The following is a 21,924-nucleotide window of genomic DNA, read 5'->3' as shown; positions in this document are numbered from 1 at the left end:
TGAGGAGAAGATAGTAGTGTCAAATGTAGTAGAGGTCAAGAAGGATGAGAACTGAGAAAACACCATAAGGTCTTCAAATAAAGAGATAATTGATAACTTTAGAAAGAAAAAAATGTGATTAATGAGGTCAGAAATCAGATTACAAACTTTTGAGAACTGGGAGAACAGAGGGGAGATAAATGTAGATGGAGACAATGAGTGTCAATAGTTTTAGACTAAGAGTCTGACTGAAAAAAAAAAGAGAAGATAAAAAGACGATAGTTCCAGGAAATGGAAAATACAGTGAAGGGTTTTTAATCATATGGATACCTGGATATGTTTGGAATCAGAATGGAAGGAGCTAGTAGAATGGATGAGATTACAGAATAGAGATAATGGGAATGATTGTGGAGACAATCTGCTTGGAGGTGACAGGAATGGACAGCATCAATGAGATAGACAGGCTATGACAAGGAGAAAGGCCACTCCTTCAAGGAAGAGAAAATGGTGCTGGTAGAGGATGAGGAAATATAGAGAAGGGGAAAAGGAGCTTACAATAAATGGACTCTATTTTCTCAGGAAAGTAGGAGGCAAGGTCTTCACCTGAAAGAGTGGGGTTGGGGGAGGTTACAAGAAATGATACTGTTGTGCTCAATATTTTCACCTCTGTCTAAATAGTTGGAGCAGAAAACTCCTAGCCTCTTACTTGGTTATATAAAGTCCTGTGGGATCCAATATGCTGGTCCAGTCATTGCTACCATAACACAAAAGACACTAGAGATGAACCGTGAAGATGGAACTATTAATTCTGCGTTGTGTTCTGATTTTCTCTCCATCCTAGGGCTACTTATAATAAGTACATGCAAAAAAGCAGGAAGATATATACTACACTATTGATATCCAGGAAATACACCCAGAACATTATATTCACAGCCATGGGATGTTTAGAGAAAGAGGGGTGGGAGGTCCTTTCACAGCGGAGCAGCTCAGCTTTGGTGAAATCAGAAGTTCCTGAGTGTTTTTTTTTTCCATTTGTGGTCCCCTTTACCCTATAAATTATCCTCTGGTGCTATTACACATCTAGCTGCCAAGCTGTCCATGGGTCCAACAATATGTGGTTCCAGCATGATATGAGCTGTGATGAGTTTCTGCTACCAGTTTCACTGAGGCTATATCTCTGAACTATATCTTCCCAGAACACTCTCTGTTTCCTTCCCCCTAACTCATTCTCCTCTTTCCTACTAGCTAGGAGTGAGATGTGACAAGGTTAAGAAGCATGGTAATCAGAAGGTAAGGTCAAGGGCCTGACTGTGGTAGTACCAAGGTCTCGACTGTAATGCTTTCTATAGGAAATATTATCATTGAATCATTTCAGTTATGTCCATGACACCATTTGGGATTTTCCTGGTGCAGAAACTGGAGTGGTTTGCTGTTTAGTTCTCAGCTCATTTTTACAGATGAGGAACTGAGACCAACAGGGTTAAGTGACTAACCCAGAGTCATACAGCTAGGAAGTGCCTAAGGCCAGATTTGAACTCAATTCCTCCTAACTCTAGGACCCAGCTCTCTATTCACTATGCCACCTGAAATGCATTTGAAGAAGAACAGTATCTATGCGGGCAAAGGTCAGGGTACAAGAACCAAGGCTAACTAGATCATTAGGGTGAATTATCAGTTTTAACGTTAGTGTCTGAAGATGTTACCAAACTACTGGAATTTCTTCATTAATCTCTGTTACATCATCCATCTAAAGAAAAACAATTCAAGAAGAAAAAATTTTACATGCAGTATCACCCATGCAACAGATCTTGCAAAAGAAACTAGATAGTGGAGGCAGAACTCCCTCAATGTAAGACCTTTAATAGTTAGTTACAGAAGAAACAGCATGTGCTAAAATCTCAGGAACAACTATATAGTTGACCCACTGTGCTGTACTAGACAGATACCACCAAGACCTTAGTTCTTTCATTGCTTAATTGATGGTAGCAGTTCAGTCCTCATCCCAACAGAGGACTACCATTTAGTGCTCAGCTGAGATCTCAGGACTTTTCCAAGGGGGTCTTTTCCAAGCCTTATATCCTTACTCTTGTTATCACATCAATCCCCATGGAAAATAGAGTAGAAAGGACACTCAGAGGGCGTCACGATCATTAAAATGTGTGTAGATTTGATCGGTTACAGTATAATATGATCCTGATGCCTCTTTATTTAAATTTATACTTAATCTCTTCCTAATTGTATGTTGATGCCTTACTCATTAAAGAGGCTGATAGATGTGGTTTTAATATTGTAAACTGGCAGCAGCTCATATATGTTACTTGTGTTCCTATATTCTCAATCACCTTGAAGAAAGAGCCCCAAAGTAGATTTAGAACAGTTCTAGTACCCATTGAATAAAAGGGCTCCATAGGCTGAAGACAAAGACCAACACTTAAGGGGAGACTCCTAATTAAGCCATCTGCTGGATTCAAAGGCAAAATCTTCCTCAATGGCATCTCTTAGCTCTTGCTGCCTATTGGACAATATAACATGTCCCTTAAGATGTAGGCTCCTCATATTAAATAACTGTCTACCTGTCTTCCCTGCTGGAGACTGCACTATTCTAACTATGCCTGAGAGAGGGAAAGAAGTAAAAAAACAAGTGCCTTTTATGTGTCATGCACTATGTATGTTAGATGCTCTACAAATACTATCTCATTTGATCCTCACAATAAACCTGAGGAGTAGGTGCAATTATGATCCTCATTTTACAATTGATATCAGTTAAGTGACTTGCCCAGGGTCCCACAGTCAGTTAGTGACTGAAGTCTGATCTGAACTCAGATCTTTCTGACTCCATGCCCAGAGTCCTATCCATTGAATCCCCCAGCTCCCTCTAGGCTTTTGGCCACCCTCTTCACTTTTCTCTTTCTACTGCTTTCTTCTTCAGGTAAGTCCTGAATATTAAGTGAAAGAATGGTCCTATTAGGAGCTATTTTGATCACACTGCTCTGCATTATTTGTCTTTCAAGGAGTTGCCAACGGCTCAATTAAAACAAGGATTTATTAAGCACCCAGTATGTGCAGGGTCCACATTCCAAGTTGAAGGAAGAGAAAGAGACTGGCGCAGTGGATAGAGTGTAGGACCTGGAGTCTGCAAGACCTGAATGCAAATCTAGCCTCAGACACTTACTAGCTATGGGATCCTGGGCAAATCACTTTACCTCTGTTTGCCTTAGTTCCCTCGAAAATGGGGATAATAATGGCACCTACCTCCTAGAATTGTTGTGATGATCAAAAGAGATAATTTTAAAACTCAGTATAGCAAGTGCCTGGAACATAGTAAACACTATATAAATGATAATTATTATGGCATAATAATTGGAATTTACCATCTAATTAGAATTATTTGACATATCCTAGAATAACCACAAAACAGATCCAAATATGAGTAAAAGGAGATATCCAAATGCTCCCTGAATGAAATCTGAAACATTAAAAATTGTTTTGATACTTTAGTTTATAGGTTCATATGTCAACAAAATTTAATAGAACTGTAGAGAATACCTAATCCATGGGTCAGCAGCTACATTCCCATGGGACAAATGTAGCCCACTGCCTGATTTTGTTCAGCCAGGAAGCTAAGAATATTTTTTTAAAAATATTTTAAAATAAAGTTTAATTGTATTTTAAAATGTAAGAATCATTCTCAGCTCACCATATAAAAATGGGCTTTGACTCATAGGCTACAATTCACTGCCCCCTTATCTAATTTAATCTATTCATTTGACAGATGGGGGAACTAAGAGACTCACCCACCATTTTACAGGTCAGTGAGCATCAGAGACAAGATTTGAACCTCTACTTTTTCCAAATCCAGTTGTTGTTTTCCACTCTACTTCCAACCTTCAACCCAATCTGAATATTTTCCTTATACAGTCATGATGTCCAATGGTTCTTCTTTGACTCATAGGCTCTAAGACTTAAAGTTAGAATAGAACATTGATGTCATCTAAGCCACACGTTACCTCTTACATGTAAAATGGGTAGGAATCAGTTGCATTTAATGAGGGTCTCTAGTGGAGCTTCAGGTAAGTGTTGTGAAGAGTCAGGGCAGGTTACCATTGGGATACCGAGCCTTGTCTCTTGAGTCAGAGGATGGTTCAGATCCTACATCTGATACTTACTACCTGTATGACATAGTACAAATCACTTTACCTCCTTCGGAGTTAATTTCTTCATCTACAAAGGGAAGGAATAATAATAGATAGCTTTGAGGTCCCTTTCAAGATATGTGACCTCTATAACCAGAAATAAAGCACTCTACAAGTAAATACAGGATCCATTAACTAACTCACCTTACTTAGAAATCTTAAAAAGGGAATAACTAGTAGACATTGTAACAATGGTAAAGGCAGCAGATTGTTCTCAGTGCAAAAAGTTACTCCCCAGGCTCCTTGGGGACTTTATTTTCTGATTTCCCAATGGGGATTCTGGTCCATGATAATGTCTCTCCAGGAACCAAAATCCCACTCAATATCCTTCTTTCACTGGAAGCTTTTCCAGACGTTCTGGATTTCTGCCTCTCTACTATCCCTGCCTCGATCATAATAAATATGTTTATTTCCATAACTAACAACAAATTATAATTTAGTTTTCTGCCCTCAAGTCCCTCATAATGCTTGCTCCTTGGCAACTGTTTTCTAATTTATATTATTTCTATTTGAGTATACATCTTGCCTCTTATATAAGCTTATAAGCATCTTGAGAACAAGTGCTATGTCTAATTACATCTTTTTGTCCTTAACAACTAGCATAGCTTTCTATGTGTAGTCGATGCTTGATAAATGCTTGCTGAACTACATTATGAATCTGTCTGTAGCTATTAGCTTTGTTAATTTATAGTAGAAACTGTCTTTATATCATAGTGTGTATTTTAGCGGGTTAAGCTTACCGGATCGCCTGTAAAGGATGGAAACTGACTTACCAATAGACTATCATAAGTACACATTTTATAAAGGGCTACTGGGACCAATGGACAATAAATTCAGAGAAAAAAACTTCAGCATAATTGTTCTACTTAACTGCAGCCTTGTTGGTTCTTGATAGGATGGGAATACAGATGGGGTGGGGAATCTAAGAGATTACTACAAAAGAAGAAAATTGGCCAATTATGTTAAGAGCAAAAAACTTTTATTTGGTACTTTTTTACTACAAATAAAGAAAGGTTTATGGCTTAGTTTGAGATACCAGGAAGCACTGAGGGGAAAGGTGGAGAGGGAAGGGTGAGGAAAGAGGTAACAACGATATTTGTGTTTGGGGAGGATTAGGGTAAATCTGTGACAGCCATTAGATAGCATCTAGGTGTTTGAAACAGTATGGTATAGTGGGAAAAATTCTGTATTTAGAATCCAGAAGACCTGGACTCAAATCTTGCTTTAGACATTTGATAGTTGTGAGACCCTGGGAAAGTCATTGAACCCATCTTGCCCTCTGCATTTTCATTTGAAAAATGAGGAGATTGGACTTAATGGTAGTGAAGGTCCCTGCCTGTTCTAAATCTATGATCTTATAATCACAGATTATAACATGAGAAAGGGGCTCAATAATTTAGTAAAAATTGAAAAGTACCCCATTCCAATTTGGTACACAGATTACATCAGTCTTTTCTTAATTTTCTTAGTTTGACTGAGTCATGCCAGGACTTCATTCCTCAAAACAGGCCTAATCCTCCCAATATGGTAGAAACCCTGGGGTTTTATTGAAAGGGGTGGGGCAGGGCAGGGATGGGGAACCTGGATTTGTTCTGTGAAATTTAGATTCAGTCAAAGGGTCACATTTGAAGATCTAGAGAGCCACATGTGGCCTCAAGGCCAGTTTCCCCACCTCTGGGCTAGGGTTTCCTGCCTCTGATGTAAAAAGGGGCTAATTAGCTACATTGGGTAGACACATCAATGTTTCTAGTATGGGGAATTCCAGAAAATAGTCAGAGCAGGGGTACAAGGAAGGAGGAGGGACACATTGAGAGTTTCTGTCTCTGTGTCTCCAATGCCTAGCACAATTTCTAGCATACTGATAACAATAAATGTTTGTTGAGTGAATGGATGGATAAATGAATAGAGAGACTATCACCCTTCCCATGAGCCCCCCTATCACCCAGAAAAATCTAGTTCCAAAAAATTTTAAGTTTTTTGGATGACCACAACCATATTCTAAGTTCCTTGTTCTACCACACTCAGCCCAAGAGACCTTTGTTCTCAGCTTCTGCGTAGGGTGGAACCGTGAGAGACTCAATGGTTACACAGCTCTTGTTTGTCTTACCCTGACTAGGAAGGAACACAGAGTTTAAATCCAGAAAAATACGAGCCTCCTAAATTCAAACCTTTTGATGCCACAGTAAAGACAACTTTAAATTCTTCTAATAATCAAGTTAATAAATCTTCCAGTTGATCAAGGAGCAAAGTTTAACTGGTTGATGAAGACTAGGAAATGGAAAGGAAGTTACTTCCTCTTTTAAAAAAAGAGAAATAAACACACAGAGCGGGTATATGAATGTGGAGACAAAAGCCCCAGTCCATAGAAATTCCGTACCAAGAAACATGTATTCTCTCACCTCCCAGACAGGAAGGGTCATCTGTTCATTAGCATCCAAATTAAATCTTTTCAGAGGGGTCAAAAGGGCTTTTGTTCGGACATTTAATTCACTGGCAAAGTGGTTTTTGCTTCTTGGTTAGCATGCAGGCCCAGAACCTATCGCCTTTTCATTAATTGCCTTCATTTTTCAGATTCACAATTTGATTTATAGTCAATTAAAAAATACCCTCAAAAGTCATGGCTCATGTATGTTAAGTACAAACATGATTAATGTGATTAATTGAATGGTCACATGTGACCTAACTGTGATGGGGGTGGTATCATGGTGCTACAGCTGAAGAGTGTCCTCATGGAAGCTAGGATCACTCAAGGGGCTGACTGAAAGATCATGCAAGGGGATTACTGAAAGGGAGTTAATGGAAGGTCAGAGATAATCTGGCAGGGTCTCAATATAATAATGAAAAGATGCTCCTCTTTGTTACAAAACAAAAATGAACTTGGCTATAAATAGAATGAGAGGGAACCCCATAGTGGGAATACTCTTTATTTCCCTTTTTCAATGGCTCATGTCCAAAGCAGCACATGCCAAGATCAAAGGACTCACTTCCTGAAGATGAATGAGAATATCAGATCCTTACCATTCCAAGTTAACGTTGCAACTCATATCAGTCTCTCTTTCAAAAATCAGTTACTCAAACCAATTCTAATAATCCTTCTTTTCTTGCTATGTGGAGGTTCATATTCCTTGATAGGAAAGTGAATGATGGAAATGAAACATTATACATGTTTTACAATGAAAAAAGGGAATCAACAAACTTAAAAATCAGCAATAAATCCAGGAATAAAATGAGTAACTTAGAAATCAATAATTCAGATAAACTTTTTGGTTTCATCAATGGGAAAAATGACTCATAGCCTAGAAGGGTAGACAGAAGTTGGATAGACCAGTGTTTGGAGGCATAGGTACCGATCAGTTAACAATAATTTATTAAGCACCAACTATGTGCCAGCATTGTGCAAGGGAGAGAATATCACAGAGATGACTGAATCACTGCATGAGAGATTGTTGTCATGACAATCTGGACAATCTCCACTGGGCTGGCTCAGTAATTTGCCGTGTTATCAGGCCATTAGATGGAGTGTAGGAGGCAGTGGGTCACTATAAACTGTATCCTTTCTAAATTTTACCAAAATAACTAACCATTAGGCACCAGGTGAGTATCTGATTAACCCTTCCTATAGTGCTAACTCAGATTATCATTTATATCCTTTCCAATGTGAAAGTGGAAACAACATCAACAACTGAAATTCTTCAATTCACTTTCCATTTAGAGATGGAAAGTTTGTTTTTGTTTGTTTGTTTTTTCCTGGAGTTACAGAACAGCTGGGACCCTAAAACAACTACTACAGGCATAATGAAAGAGTACCCTTGGATATATCAGAAGAAAAGCCACATTTTGATCCTGATATCTTGTTGGGAAAATGGCTTTTTAAAGACTAAATCAAGTGCTGCTAGTCGCTAGAACAGAATAAAAACTTATTTGGATCTGAAAGATCCAAAAAGGGGTTTTAGATGGAACTAAAGAAAAGATGCATAGAAGTAAACATTGAATATAATACTAGACAAATAAAAAAGTGGAGGAAACTGTCTTACAGTTCAAGTAGAAAAGATGAGTCAATAAGAATTGAGGGAGAAGATGAAAAATGATAAAAAGCATTATTACTGCCTGTGAACACAGAGAGTGAGAAGCAATGGGAAGTAAATGGCTGTATTTCCCTTAAATTTTAACAAGTACATGAATGTCAAACTAGGGGCACAAGGATATAATTTTACTATTTTAATCAAGATACAGGTTATGCTTTCTAACTACAGTGGAAAACTGGTAGGAAAAGAGAGGCCAATTGACCTACGGTTCTGATCCTTTTTTATTCTGCATTATGAAATCTTTCCAGCCCTTGGAATTCTATGGTTTTTAGATACTGTCATAGGACCTAACAGCCACAGGAAAGGATATGACCACGTCAGGAGAATGACACAGGATAAATCACAGACATCAATTCTATTAAGTTATTTGATCTAATACTTCCCCGTTTATAGAAAGTATCTCTATGAAACCACAACTCTTCCCCATCTTAAAAAAAATTATTTTGCTTTTATTATATAACACACGTTCTATATATACTTCCTTATGCACATGTTGTCATACCCAAATATAACATAAGCTTCCTGAAGTCAAGTATCATTCATTTATTCATTCATTAATTTTTTTTAATCCCCAGTGCCAGGAACATGCCTGGTATACAAGAGGTATTTTCAAAGTACTAGAAGATTAATTGATATACACAATCAATATTCCTCCCACAAGATGTGAAACATCAGGATCTATGGAAACTATCAGTCCATGATTGTGGTTTGTTTCCATGCAGTTGTTTGATATCCTTTGTACACAGCCACCATTTTAAAGGAGCCCCTACTGTTTATAGCCTTCTGTGTTTCACATTTCAGAGATTATAAGAGTATATATAGTTTTGGTTGACTGATAAAGTGAAAAGAAGCATATACGTGTGTGTGTGTGTGTGTGTGTGTGTGTGTGTGTGTAGATAGACAGACATAGTTATAGATATTCATAAAATGTGAAGCAAGGCATTTCCTTATGGATTCTGTTGTTATTGTTAATGATAGGAGAGAGCCACCTATACCTAACTCTTACAGTCTCAGAGCAAACTACGTCTAAAGTTGTCTGTGCTAGAGTATACCAGATACTGCTTTCTCCAATTCAGTGCAGGCTTTGTCGATCCAAAACATTAGCTTAGTTGGCACTGTCTACACTAATATTTCTTCACTCATGAAAATATGCCCAGCAGCACTGGAAAAAATCAACAATGATTCACACCGCAGAAAGCACACACCCTATACATCCCATTTTTTTGTTCTAATGGCAAAGAAACTCTCCCTATGCATGTGTTTGGCTCAGTGCTAAGTACAGTTTCTCTGAAGTAATTTCTAGATTTGCTGAATGGGCCAAGTCTCATTTTGCTGACCCAACATACATGCAAATATACAATTTTAAATGTCTCACTTCCTTCCCCTGAATGTGCTACATTGATAATTAGCATAGTTCCATTTAGCGTTAACTAGCCTACACAGAAACAACAACCATAACCCACTTAATTACTAGAGGAAAAAAAAAACTTTGATATTGGAATGTACAGTATGGTGTAGTTTAAATTAAAAAGATCCCCCCGAAGTTGGATTGTTTCCTGCTTCTCAGTGGAGAATTAAAAGCTATTTGGTGTAGAGAAGATTACAAAGGCAATCAGTTAGGGACCTGCTTTGCATATCAACACTCCTAATTTGCATACTCATGGTGGGCCTCACATTTCAAAGCATGTTAACATAGATGGGATTTGGGATAATAGCTGGAAAACCCAGAACAGTCAGCAGAATGGCTATCTGTGAGCAGATGCCATTTGGAATATTGATTCTGACGAATACATAAGTAAAAAGACAATGGGAGCTTTTTGACCTATCTACCCAAAGAAATTTCCTCGAGTGGCCAAATCATAGTAATCATCCACAGATTTCGAGTTACTAAGTATGTTCTACATTTTTTCCATTACTGACTCTAATTATCAAAATCATTCCTCCAGCATCATTGTGAGCATCAAGCTGGCAGAGGACAACAAAGTTTGGCCTTGTATTCAAGAAGACTTTGGTTTAAGCACAGCTCTCAGCATATACTGCATGAATAACGTATAGGTAAGTTGTTGATTTTTGCCTCTGACAGGTCTCTAAGACTAAGAGTTGCAAGACAATTACCAATTTGCATTGCTGGATGGAGTTTCTATGCCAGAAACTCCCTGTATAGATGAAATCACATATCTGGACCAAATATATAACATGCAAATAGAGAAGAAAAGACAGATAGATATTTCTCTATATACGGAGAGAGAGAGAGACAGAGAGAAATTTCATTGCTCAAACCTTGATTGCTTTAGTTCTATACATACATATGTGCATACATATACATAAATATAGGTATATAAATTTATGTACACTAAATATATGTATGTATGTTGTATATATGTATATACATATGTGTGTACATATCATATCCTTATATTTTGGAGGATCTTTTGTGTCTTAGTTTTTATGTCCATTATATACCTGTATCATCTATGCCATTCGTGAATAACAACCAACTGTTTGAAACAAGTTGACCAATCACATTAAGCAAACAAGGAACTCAGGCTACTCAGGACCATTTGAACATATATATCCAGTTGTTTCCTTTGGGGAAGTCTCAAAGGAGCTATACTCCAGTTTAAGTCCCAAATGTACATGGTCTTCATTGAAAGTTTTTAAGTATGGGACCATGAGCCTTCGATTCAACTTGAATTTATCTTTAGTGACTATAATGTGATGCAGGTCAAGACTTCTGCTTTTTACTGTCTTGTGTCCTTGATACAGATAAATCATGATGACATCGTAATAACTAGAAAGAGCTTATAACCATAGATACTAAAAACACTTTTTTAAAGAAAGAATAAAACCACACAATACATGCAATAGAACCTCTCCAAATATCCCTTGATTAGCTGAAAACACTTGGATTTGGAATTCTTAAATCACACCCTTACATGCACTGATGTTATTTTACTTATATTTTGATGCTGTGTCATTAAAGCCAAGGTCAAGAAAAAGGTAAACATTCCAATGAATGAGAAGGCAAAGGCTGCACTCTTTAAGCTCTCTACCCTACCCCAGGTAGGTGATTTGTATTTACTTTACAAAGTGTAATTCTTTAGATAGAAAAGAACAACTCCATGTCCTACGGTATCTGCTTCAGAAAAGGTCAGCTGAGGATGAAATGCTAGAAAAGGCACCAATGAATGAAGCTTTTATGATAAGAGCTATTACCAACTCTGCTTGGCATCTATCCTGACAAAGACCTGTTGGGGGTGTAAGCTCAGTTCCATGTGGACAGTCTCGGGCGGGTAAAGGTGAGGACTTCTAAACCTTAGAGTTCTCATGAGGCCCCCCAGGGAACAGCAGGGAATTGAGGTGTGAGACTGGGCTATCTCTTGCATTTCCGCCTCTTCCCATGGGAAACGTGCTGGGAGAGAGCATCCCGGCCCTCGAGATTGGCCTGGGGTCTGAGCACACCTATTGTTGTCTAACAGGCACGGTATTCAGGTGCAAACTATGCGGCGGGAGAGCTTAAGTAAGGTCAGGAAAGCCTGAAGGCGCTCTTAGCGCTGAGGGGCCCTTAGAGGACAGAAGGTCCCTCTTCCTTCTCTCCTCTCTTCTCTCTTCCCTCTCCCCTCTCTCCCCACTTCCACTTCCACTTCCATTGTCTTACTGTAAGATCTTTGCCTCCTGGGGAGATTTCTCTCTCCTCAGGAAGAGATCCCCCTGCACATGTAACCAAGACCCTGAATAAAGCCTAACCCTTGTTCGACTCTGGAAAGTCTCTTCTCTCATACGTTTATCCGGTTTGGCCAGCCGAAGACCTGCGATAGGTAAGGTAAGACTCGGGTAGCCCTTAGGCCTCTAGGCCTGACAAAGACCTAACTCAAAACTCCTTCACGGAGACCAGGTCCTGGTCTTAGAAAATATGCAGAGAAAGCAAGTTGTTCTCTCCAAAGAAGACATCCCTCATCAAAGAATACTATTCTGTAATGGGGCATCTATGCCCAATATGTCCCTAAAATCTGACAAATTCTGATATGAATATAGACAGAATGTAACAGATTTTTCATTAGATATTTCTTACAGTTTAGAATCAATTGGTCCTCAATGAATTCAGCTGGCTGTTCAATGCGAAATATCTTTTGCTGAAATCCAGGGATGCATTCCAAATCCTCTGCAAATGTAAGCAGCAACACCTGAGGAAACAAGGGGAAGGACTATTTTAATATCCATTGATTCATTTATCCCAGCAGTTACCCCCAGAGCTGTGCATTTTCACAATAATTTTAGGTTTCAATTTCATTTCCAAAGGAAGAAGTGAGTGGTAATGGCTCTCAAGGCTGCTGGCATCTTATTCTGGCAGTGGGTTTTGGAAACTGCACCAATATCAAACAGATGTGGAAGGTATAACGAAGCAACAAAGAACGTGGTTCTTCTGCAAAATTTTGTACCTGCTAAGACCCTCACCAATTTCTTGTCATAAAGTCTCATTGTTGAAATACAGTTGCAAACCAAAACCTCCTGTGGATACTTGAGCTCCAGTGTACTTCACTGTCTCACAAGCAAAGGATCACTTTTATCCTTCCAAGAAAGAAATAAAAGTAGGACTATTTCATTGGTTTTGCCTCCTACAGGGAACCTTGTGCAGAGCTGTCCCCACTGTTGGACATCCCCTGAAATGCATAGCTACTGTGGGAGAATGAAGGCCCAGATCTAAATATCAACATTTTCATAATCATTGAGTTTAGAAAGAATATTTTCAAGTAGAATGAAACACTGGAGGTTACCAAGCCCAAGCCCTTCATTTATAAGATCAAGTCAAAAGAGATAAAGTGATTTCCCAACTTTATGTAGACAGTAAATGGCAGGACGAGAATTTGAACTCAGCTTCATTTCCAAATAATCCAAGTCAAAGCCAGGTCTGGATAGCATTGCTATTGAGATGGTGCATATACAAATTAAATGCAGAGATATGAAAAGAATTTCAAAGGGGAAATAACAACCCCTTTCTGATATCCCCTCACTGAACTAATAGAAGCAAGGATACTCTACTCTGAAATGGACATATATATCAGTGCTTTATGCTTTAAGGAGATGAAGGATGTAAGTAGATAGGTTCTTGGAAGACTACAGCCTGAAATTAGCACACCACATCCTCCTTGTAGGAAATTACAGTCTAAATCAGATGCCCCACTATCTCCTCCTAGGAAACTGTAATTGAGAGTAGTGACACTTCATCCTCCCTCTTGGGATATTTTATACACACACACACATATATATATGTATATATATATATATATATATATATATATATATATATATATATATATATATATATATATATATATATATATATATATATAATTATATATTATAGTGGCTTACCAATATCCCCTCTTAGGTAACTATAGTCTAAAATAGTCCTCTCAGGAGATCCTTCCATACCCTGATAACATGTTATGACTACATATGTTCCAAATCCCGCATACGCCTACATCCTACATAGGTAGCATGCAAAATAATTTACATTAAATTTAGTGGCCTTCTGGCAAACAGAAACCTATAACCAGTCCTAATTCAGCCAGTTAAATGAAAAGTGGTCCAGTGTCCTGCCGCTGTCGCTCCATCTTCTCATCTAGTTAGTTAATTCTGCCCTTAAACCTTATGAGCCAATTAGATCAATCACATCTTGTATTCTCCAAGTTCTCCAGGGAAACAGAGGGAGGGAACTTAACGACCAATTAGAAATTTATCAGCAGTGATACCTGGATGAACTCTAGCTAATCCTTGCATCTTTTTGTGGGTAAATAGAGTAGAAAAATAGTCTCAGGCTAATACTCACTTTAGGGATTCTTTGGAGGCATGGAAGGAAAAAACTCATCCTAGCTGATGTTCTGGGGCAAAAGTTGCTTTTTAGAACAAAAAATCAATTATCTTATTCTTGTGTAAATTCAGGGTGGCCACTGTCATCCAAAAGTGAATGAATCAGGTTAAAAGCTAAATTGTGTTAGTTTGAGATCTTTTGGATCAGACCAGTGATTTATTATTTTTTCCTATATGGAACTCCTACCAAAGTCCGTGCTTTGCAATTTATACAGACTTAGTTTCAGGCAGCAAGAAGAAAAGGGGTGGTAACATCTTCAGGGTCACACAGTAAGTATGTGACAGAAGGTAGACATAAAACCTGGGTCTTCCTGAAGCTTTTCTATTCATCATGCCTCTCCCAAAGATAGTCAAAAAACCCTGGGCATGCTCAGGCCTTAAAGATTAAAACCTGAAAATAGTTTTATTAAAGATGAAAAATATATCTATAAATATTGTCTTAGATCGAATGTCTCCAGAGAAGAAGGAAACTTGGATTTTCCACACTGTTTTTCCTTAAAATGAGGAAAATCTAAGTAGAGATCAAGCCAGCATCAGTCTCTATTCCTACATATAGGGCAAGTGTTATGTCGATTTAACCAACAGAAGGTGACCTTTTCTCACATAGAAATAATGATCAGATCTGGCCTGGTCTTGCTGTGAAATGTTCAGTTTCATTCTCGCTATGCAACTCTCACCACTTTCTTCTCTGCCAGACATTAGACAAGATGTCAGATTTGTCATCACGTGGGAAGCTTTTTATTAATTATCTCACAGAAGCAAAGTCCTTTTTTGTAATTTATTTTTCACACCAAGAAAATTCTTCTATTGAACTAAATGTCTATCTTGTTAAATTGTTTTTCTGCTAAAGGTCTTCACTTTGAAAAAATCCCAGAAGAAAAGAAATAAACTGGGCAACGATTGATGTTGAAAGGAAAGGGCTGATCCCATTATGCTGAATGCAGCCTATCTTGGAGTTGGTCCTGGCTGCTTGGTATTTCTTATCTAAAAAGACTGGATGCCTAAATCTATGAGTGAAAAGGGGAGTCTCTCCAATTGGGAAGCAAACATAATAGCATCTGGACCTATCCTCATGGGCAGTGAACAGTACCACATGAGCTTCCTCAGCTGGCATGAGAAAGCATTTTTATCTGTTATCACGTGAGGAATATTATTTTGTTGTTGCTGTTAATAATTTTACAGAACTAACATGCTATTTTACAAATTTTCTGTAACTTTCCAATAAAAGCATATGTAGAGCCACTTTTCACCTGATGGGAATTACTGAGAATGGGTTGGAATGTGATATGTGACTACAATATAGAAGTAGAAGAGTATAGTGTTCATTATTCACAAGAATGGGTTAAACAAAGTAGAATGGGGGAATTGTACAACAAATCCAGAAGACAGACTCTTATATGAAAGTCCATGAACCAAGAGTGAACTGAAACATGATGGAAAACATTTTAGGGAAGAAAATGGAGGGAGAATTAGAAGCAATACTATAGTAGGAGTATATTACAGACTACCTAACCAAAAGGGGAAAATGGATCTTAAGTTCTGGAAGTAATTCAATTCACTACTAGGCAGTTCAACTCAAAAAGTATTTATTGGTTTATTATGTCTAGATAGCCTAGTACACACATATGTGCTAGGAAATAAAGGCAAAAAGAAAAAGTCACCACCCCAAAACGTCTTATATGCTTTAGGAAAGGGGATAGCGTATATATATAAGTAAACATAAAATTTATACAATTTCTAGGATGAAAGTACGGATCTAATATAAAGAGCCTTTTGCTGCCAAATTCCCCAAATGTGGGAGCTCCCAAGGGCACAATGGAAGGGTAGAAAAAGTTGAGACAGGGACACCAAAGGGGTGGTGCTGATCCCAGGGTTGGATTGAAGAAAGGTTTTGACCTGGACAGCCTACAACTCAGGATCACAAGGGTTGGGACTTGGGGAAATAGGGCAATAGATTGCCATGTTCCTCATCAGAAAGCTGGTATAGAGAGAGAGTACAGTGATGAGGGGAGAGGTCAATCTCCTGGACTTCTGTTGGAATTCCTTCTCTGCTGAAAGCAGAGTAGATGACAAATTCTTACCTTGCTGGAGCTGATGGCTTCATTCTTCATTTGTTTGAGAAAAAGATGGGGAGAATTATTATTCTGGATCTGATTCTGACTGAACCAGTTCAATTCAACAACAAAAATTTAACATGCCTGCTAAGATGAAAACATTATGCTAGATATTAAGATTGTAAAAACTAAACAGTTTCAACCTTTAAGGTTAGATTATATTGTAATATGGAGAGGGGTGTAGGAGGTCCATAGTCACTTATTCCTTATGGCTAGATTACATAGTATGTGAAGGTAAGTTATATAGAATAAGTCTAGAGAGGTAGGTTGGAGCCAGATTATGGAATCCTTTAAATGCCAAGAATAGGAGTTAATTTATGTTTATTTTTACTATTATTTTTCCAGATTCACTAAAGATTTTGGAGCAGAGGAGTAACATGGTTTGCACCGTGGGAAGATGAGTTGACAGCTGTGAAGTATGCTTTAGGAGAGAAGTGATTGGAGAGGACAATACAAGGTTATTAAATGGTACAGCGTAATGGTGGTGGTGAGGGCCTGTACTGGAGCAATAGCTGTGTCATTGGTGGAAGGGGCAGATGGGAGAAAAACCATGGAGCTGGAATATATAGGACTTAACAACTGATCGCAATCCCAAAATCAAGCTTGAGTCCACTCCTCCTCGATTTCTATATCCAATCAATTCTATTTCCACAATATCTCTTGCATCCATCCCCTTTGCTCTTCACCTAGTCACTGCTCTGTTTTGGGCCCTCATCACCTCTAACCTACATGATTACAATAGACTCCTATTTGGTTTCCCTATCTCCCATTTATCTCCTCTCCAATTCAGTCTCCACACAGGTATCAAACTGATACTTCTTATGAAGCCCTTTCTGACTTCCCCCCAGTTGCCACGCCTTACCAAAGTTATTTTTTATATAATAGGAAATGTGTGCATATACATATATATGTATAACACAAATATATTGGATATACAAGGCATAAATATGTTTTATATGTCTATCATATGTGTGTGTGTGTGTGTATACATAGTATCTAAGGGAGAATGATGGTATACTCAACAGAAATAAAATAGCTTGGAGGAATGGTAGCTTTGATGGCAAAGACAATGAGCTCCATTTTAGATGTGCTGTATTTTTATCAGGTAGAAATGTCTATCAGGAAGTTAAAGCCTAGATGAAAGACTAGGGATATATAGATATACACACATGTATGTGTCTGTGTGTATATATATGAATATATATACATACATATATACTATTTTTCTTAATATATAGGTGTGTATGTAATATACATTAGCATGTATATATGTTTGAATACAGAGTGGAATTTATATTGCATATATATTTGGGATATATATGTATGTAGACTTTTTTTCAAGTAATCTGTTTATATCTCATTGAGGATGATGAAATCCAAAGAGAAAGAAGAGGTTTGAAGACTTCGTATTATAAGAATTCATTACTGCCATATGTATAAGAAGAGGTGACCAGGAAATTACTAGAGTTCCTAATAATAGGGGAATAGCAGGGGAAAATTGAATATGCTCTAGTGTTCATCCAAGACTTTTTGATGGGAGAATTCAGAGATTTCAGAAAAAAAAGATGAGTAGGATCTTATAGGTTAAGATTCCAAAAGGGAGCTTAAGAAGGATTGATATTCTCAAGAATAAATTTCAAAGAACATAAATCCAAATGATTCCAATAAGGAAGTAAAGGGAAGTTGCCTAAAGAGACATCAACTGTAATTCTTAGAAGACATGTACAGAAGACAGAAGTAATGACAAGTGACACAGGATATATTTTTTTAAAGGAGCATGCTTTATAGTGCCAGGAGAACTAAAATGTAAAATTAACTGAGATTTGATGAGAGTAAGGATAAGAAAGGGGACTTCTGAGATGTGTGGAAGAGGAAAAAAAAATTAAATAAAGGCCAGGACCACTTTTTTGGATGGATAAGACAATATTAATGGATGATAGAAAGAAAGCAGATGTTCTTTCCCCCAATATTCCTTAAGTAAAATGATCTTCAGATTGGAAAAGAGACAAAACATCTTTGACAAGGAATGGAGAGCAAGTTGAAAAAAATTGTTAGAGATTACTTAATTGTCCTTCACTGAGTTCAAGTCACCAAGTTTAGATGGACCTCATTCCAGGATACTCAAAGATTATTTGAATTGACTTCTTTATTCAAAGGATATGGAAAGAAAATTCATGATCATTTTGGACCTGTAGGGGTCACCAAGAAAAGGACGTGCAATAAATTTCTTTTTTTTTTTGATAGGTTTACTAGCATAAGATGTTATTGGCATTGCCTGAGTCCTATATTGACCCTGTGACTCAAAGAGGCTCGACTTTGATCGACAAGTTAATCCCTCCCATCTTTAGGGACTGACAAAGCTGAAATTACTTGATGGAAGAAAGGGTGAGCACATGGAAGTACAAATACAGTGGGAATAATCCTGAGCAAAAGAAGAGCTAAGGAGCCATATGAAGAGACAACTGTTCTGAGGAGCAGATGCTAAGATTGCCTGACCAGAGACGTGTGATCAAATCATGAACAAGACACATGGAACAGATGCTACACTGCTCAAACTGTAGGGCTACTGAGACCAGAATTATTGATTATTCATTCCCTTTGTCCTTCCTCCTCCCCCCTCCCCATCTCTCTCTCCAAGGTCTATGCCAAGGTCCCAAAACGAATCTCAGTTTCTTAACAAAGCTTGTCCACCTTTCTAGGCACTTGTTTTTTAAGTAGGCTGCTATGATAAATGTGATTAACCATTGCTTTGTTAGTCTGCGTATGTCAAAAGCAGCAGAGAGAATTAACAGGTGAAAGAATTCAATTTCCACCACTGTAGTATATTTTGGCATAGTCCCTTTTTTCCTGGCTGGGGGCTCAGAGTTGTAGAAAGACATGTTTTTACAATTTCCAAAGTCAAAGGGAACATTTATTTAGGTACCTCTCTCTCCCCAAGCATTGACTGAGTCAGCAGTTTGGTTGTAGAGAAGATTTTGACTAGGTGGCTGGAACAGGTGTGTGGATGGGGTGAGGGTAGGTGGGAATAGAGCCACTGGCATTTTTCCTTCTATTGCTGCCTGCTGCTCTTTGAAAGGAAAACCCCCTCTAATAGTGAAGGAGCCTGGGGAATGGCTAGAGAGAAGGAAATAAGTGAGAAGCAAGAAAAAAACGTAAGAGGAGAAGTCAACTCTCCCTTTCTGTCATTCTGGGGACAAAGGGAACAATATATGTTTGTTATGTCATGTAAAAGTTCAAGCCCTTCAGTGACAAGTCACATGTGCCAAGGAATGTGGCCAAGGAAACCTTTCCTAACCCCCCAAACGCTCCAATGAGGGTGTGCTCCAACCAGAACAGATGGAAGGGTCCCTTAATTACCCACATTGTACTGATTTGGAAGAGCCGTACCATCACAAATGTTGTCATCACTTTTGGCTGAAATCAAGATACACTATCTCTCACAAGATGCTTAGGTATAGTAACCACCTGATCCAAAATGTAGTTATAAATATTTCATTGTCAATAATGAATGAGTCCTTTGCTGTAGTGTCCTAAAGATCTATCCATGTGCCTAATTAATGAACTTATTTAGTAAATGTGCTTTAAAGGGATAGATGGCATGCTTATCAATTTCAGGAGTTTTACAGAGTAGGAAGGGATTCCTAATATGCAAATTCTCTTCTAATAGTGAATAGCAGTGTGACCTTTGGCAAGTCACTGAACATCGCCAAGTCTCAGGTGTCTAAGATTACAAGTTATGTATATATTGTTATCTGTGCTATCATGAGCAATTCTACACAGGGTCATACCTTTAGACCATAGAGGTCATCTAGTCTAACCTCTCATTTTGTAAATGAGCAAACTGAAACTGACACAGTTGAAGTGACTCCTCCAACATGGGCAAAGCATGGGTTTTGGGGGGAATAACATTTTTTTTCCAATATGACATGATACTATTAATGTATTCTCTTTGCATTCTGTAATTGAACCAATTTTTAATCTACCTGACTCTCCTATCATCTAGCCCACATCTCTGTCATTTTTTTTACAAGAATGGCAAAAGAAACATTGTTAAATAGCTTATAAAATCTAGGTTAATTATCTTTACAAAAATGCCCTTGCTACGAGTGTTGAAGTTTGGCATGACCTGTTCTTAATTAAGTTGGTTTTTTGTGATCACCATTTCCTTTTCTAGATCTTCACTATCCATTCCTTTTCTATGCACTTTAACACACCTTTATTAAGCACCTGTAGTATTCCAGGTCCTATACTAAACACTGGGGATCAAAAAAAAAATGAAAAGAAAATTAATCTCCTTAAGAAATCAGGGATTTTACATTCTTTTGGAAGGATGCAAAGTGAACATAGATAGATAAATGCATAAATAGAAACAAAATAAGTAATTTCAGGAGTTGTTAATTACTAAGGGATTCAGGAAAGCCCTTATGAAATGGCATTTTAACTGTGTCTTGAAGGAAGCCTTCCAGAGACTCAGAAGAGAGGTAGAAGTGAGTAGAGAATGTTCTGGTCAAGCAAGCCAGCTTGTATAAAGGCATGGAGGAAAGAGATGAGAGAATCTATGTGGGAGAATAACTACACTAATGTAATAAGATTGTAGGGCATATTAGGGGACCAAAATTGAATGCAGGAATTCCAGCAAGGAGAAAATTGTAAATCTGAGGGTCTTGAACCAAGGATGATGGTAGTGGAAATAAAAGGAAGGAATCGATGAAGAAAAAAAACTAAAAGAGAAAATGATGGGACATATAGACAGATTATATGTGGCAGGAGCAAGAGAGGAAGAAATCAGCTAGAGTCAGATTATGAGGGGCTTTATATATGAAGAAAACAGAGACAGATACAAAGAACATTTATTAAATGTTTACTATGTCCTCAGGCACTGTATTAAAGTATGATAGCATGTTAACGTATGATTAACATATGATAAAAACATAAGCAGTAAAGTCCTTACCCTAAATAAGCTTACATTCCAATGGGGAAGACAACACAAATGGGACCTAGAAATGAAGTGTGGGTACTCAAGTGAGGTCAAGGTTGTTGAAGCATTGGACAATTCCAGAAAGGGAGGAATGGTACTGGGAATGACGTGGGCACACATCCTGAGTACCTTGTGAAATGGTGGTTCAGGCCAGGGACTCACCAGTGAGGGGAGAGGATCTCAGTATGAAGACATATAGAGTTTGAGAAGTCTACTGGTGAGAAAATAAAGTCCAGAGAGTGAAGAGTAGATCCAGAAATGGCAATATGGAGCCACTCAATCTTTGTGAGCAGAGGTGACATGATCTGGCCTATACTTTCATTATGTCTTCTTAAATATATATTCTAGTATTCTAATCAGAGATTAAAGTCAAGCTCAATGATTTCTACTATGCAGAATCTATTACCTTTCTCTTTTTTTGGAAATCAGTAAAATATTTGCCCATTTCCACCCACTTTTTTTCCCTTCATTATCTTCAGAGTTTACTGACAATGGTTCAGCACTTACATATGCTCCTTTTTGTTTTTCAGTCCCCAAGGATGAAGTCTATCTGGGCCTAGTGACTATAACTTATCAAGTACACTTGGTATATTACTTGTACAACTCCTTGGCCTTACAAGTAGCTAGCTCAGTTATACCAGCTGGGATATAATAAATTCCTTCTTTCTATCTGCCAAAACTTGACCAGGTTGCATAATTTTTAG

General features: G+C 37.9%; 1 protein-coding gene across 4 annotated transcripts in view; it reads right to left on the bottom strand.

Moving 5' to 3' along the window:
- Positions 1-21,924, bottom strand: part of CDH13 (cadherin 13) — a 1,297,228-nt gene that overhangs the window by 1,029,842 nt on the left and 245,462 nt on the right. For all 4 annotated transcript variants that reach the window (XM_072634210.1, XM_072634211.1, XM_072634209.1 and 1 more), the window contains exon 2: positions 12,330-12,441. In XM_072634210.1, the coding sequence (XP_072490311.1) occupies positions 12,330-12,441 (112 nt within the window). The remainder of the gene's footprint in view (positions 1-12,329; positions 12,442-21,924) is intronic.

The sequence above is a fragment of the Notamacropus eugenii genome, chromosome 1, assembly GCF_028372415.1.
Source record: "Notamacropus eugenii isolate mMacEug1 chromosome 1, mMacEug1.pri_v2, whole genome shotgun sequence".
Lineage (NCBI taxonomy): Eukaryota > Metazoa > Chordata > Mammalia > Diprotodontia > Macropodidae > Notamacropus > Notamacropus eugenii.
The sequence above is the reverse complement of the archived record's forward strand: the minus strand, read 5'-3'. Positions and strand labels throughout refer to the sequence as shown.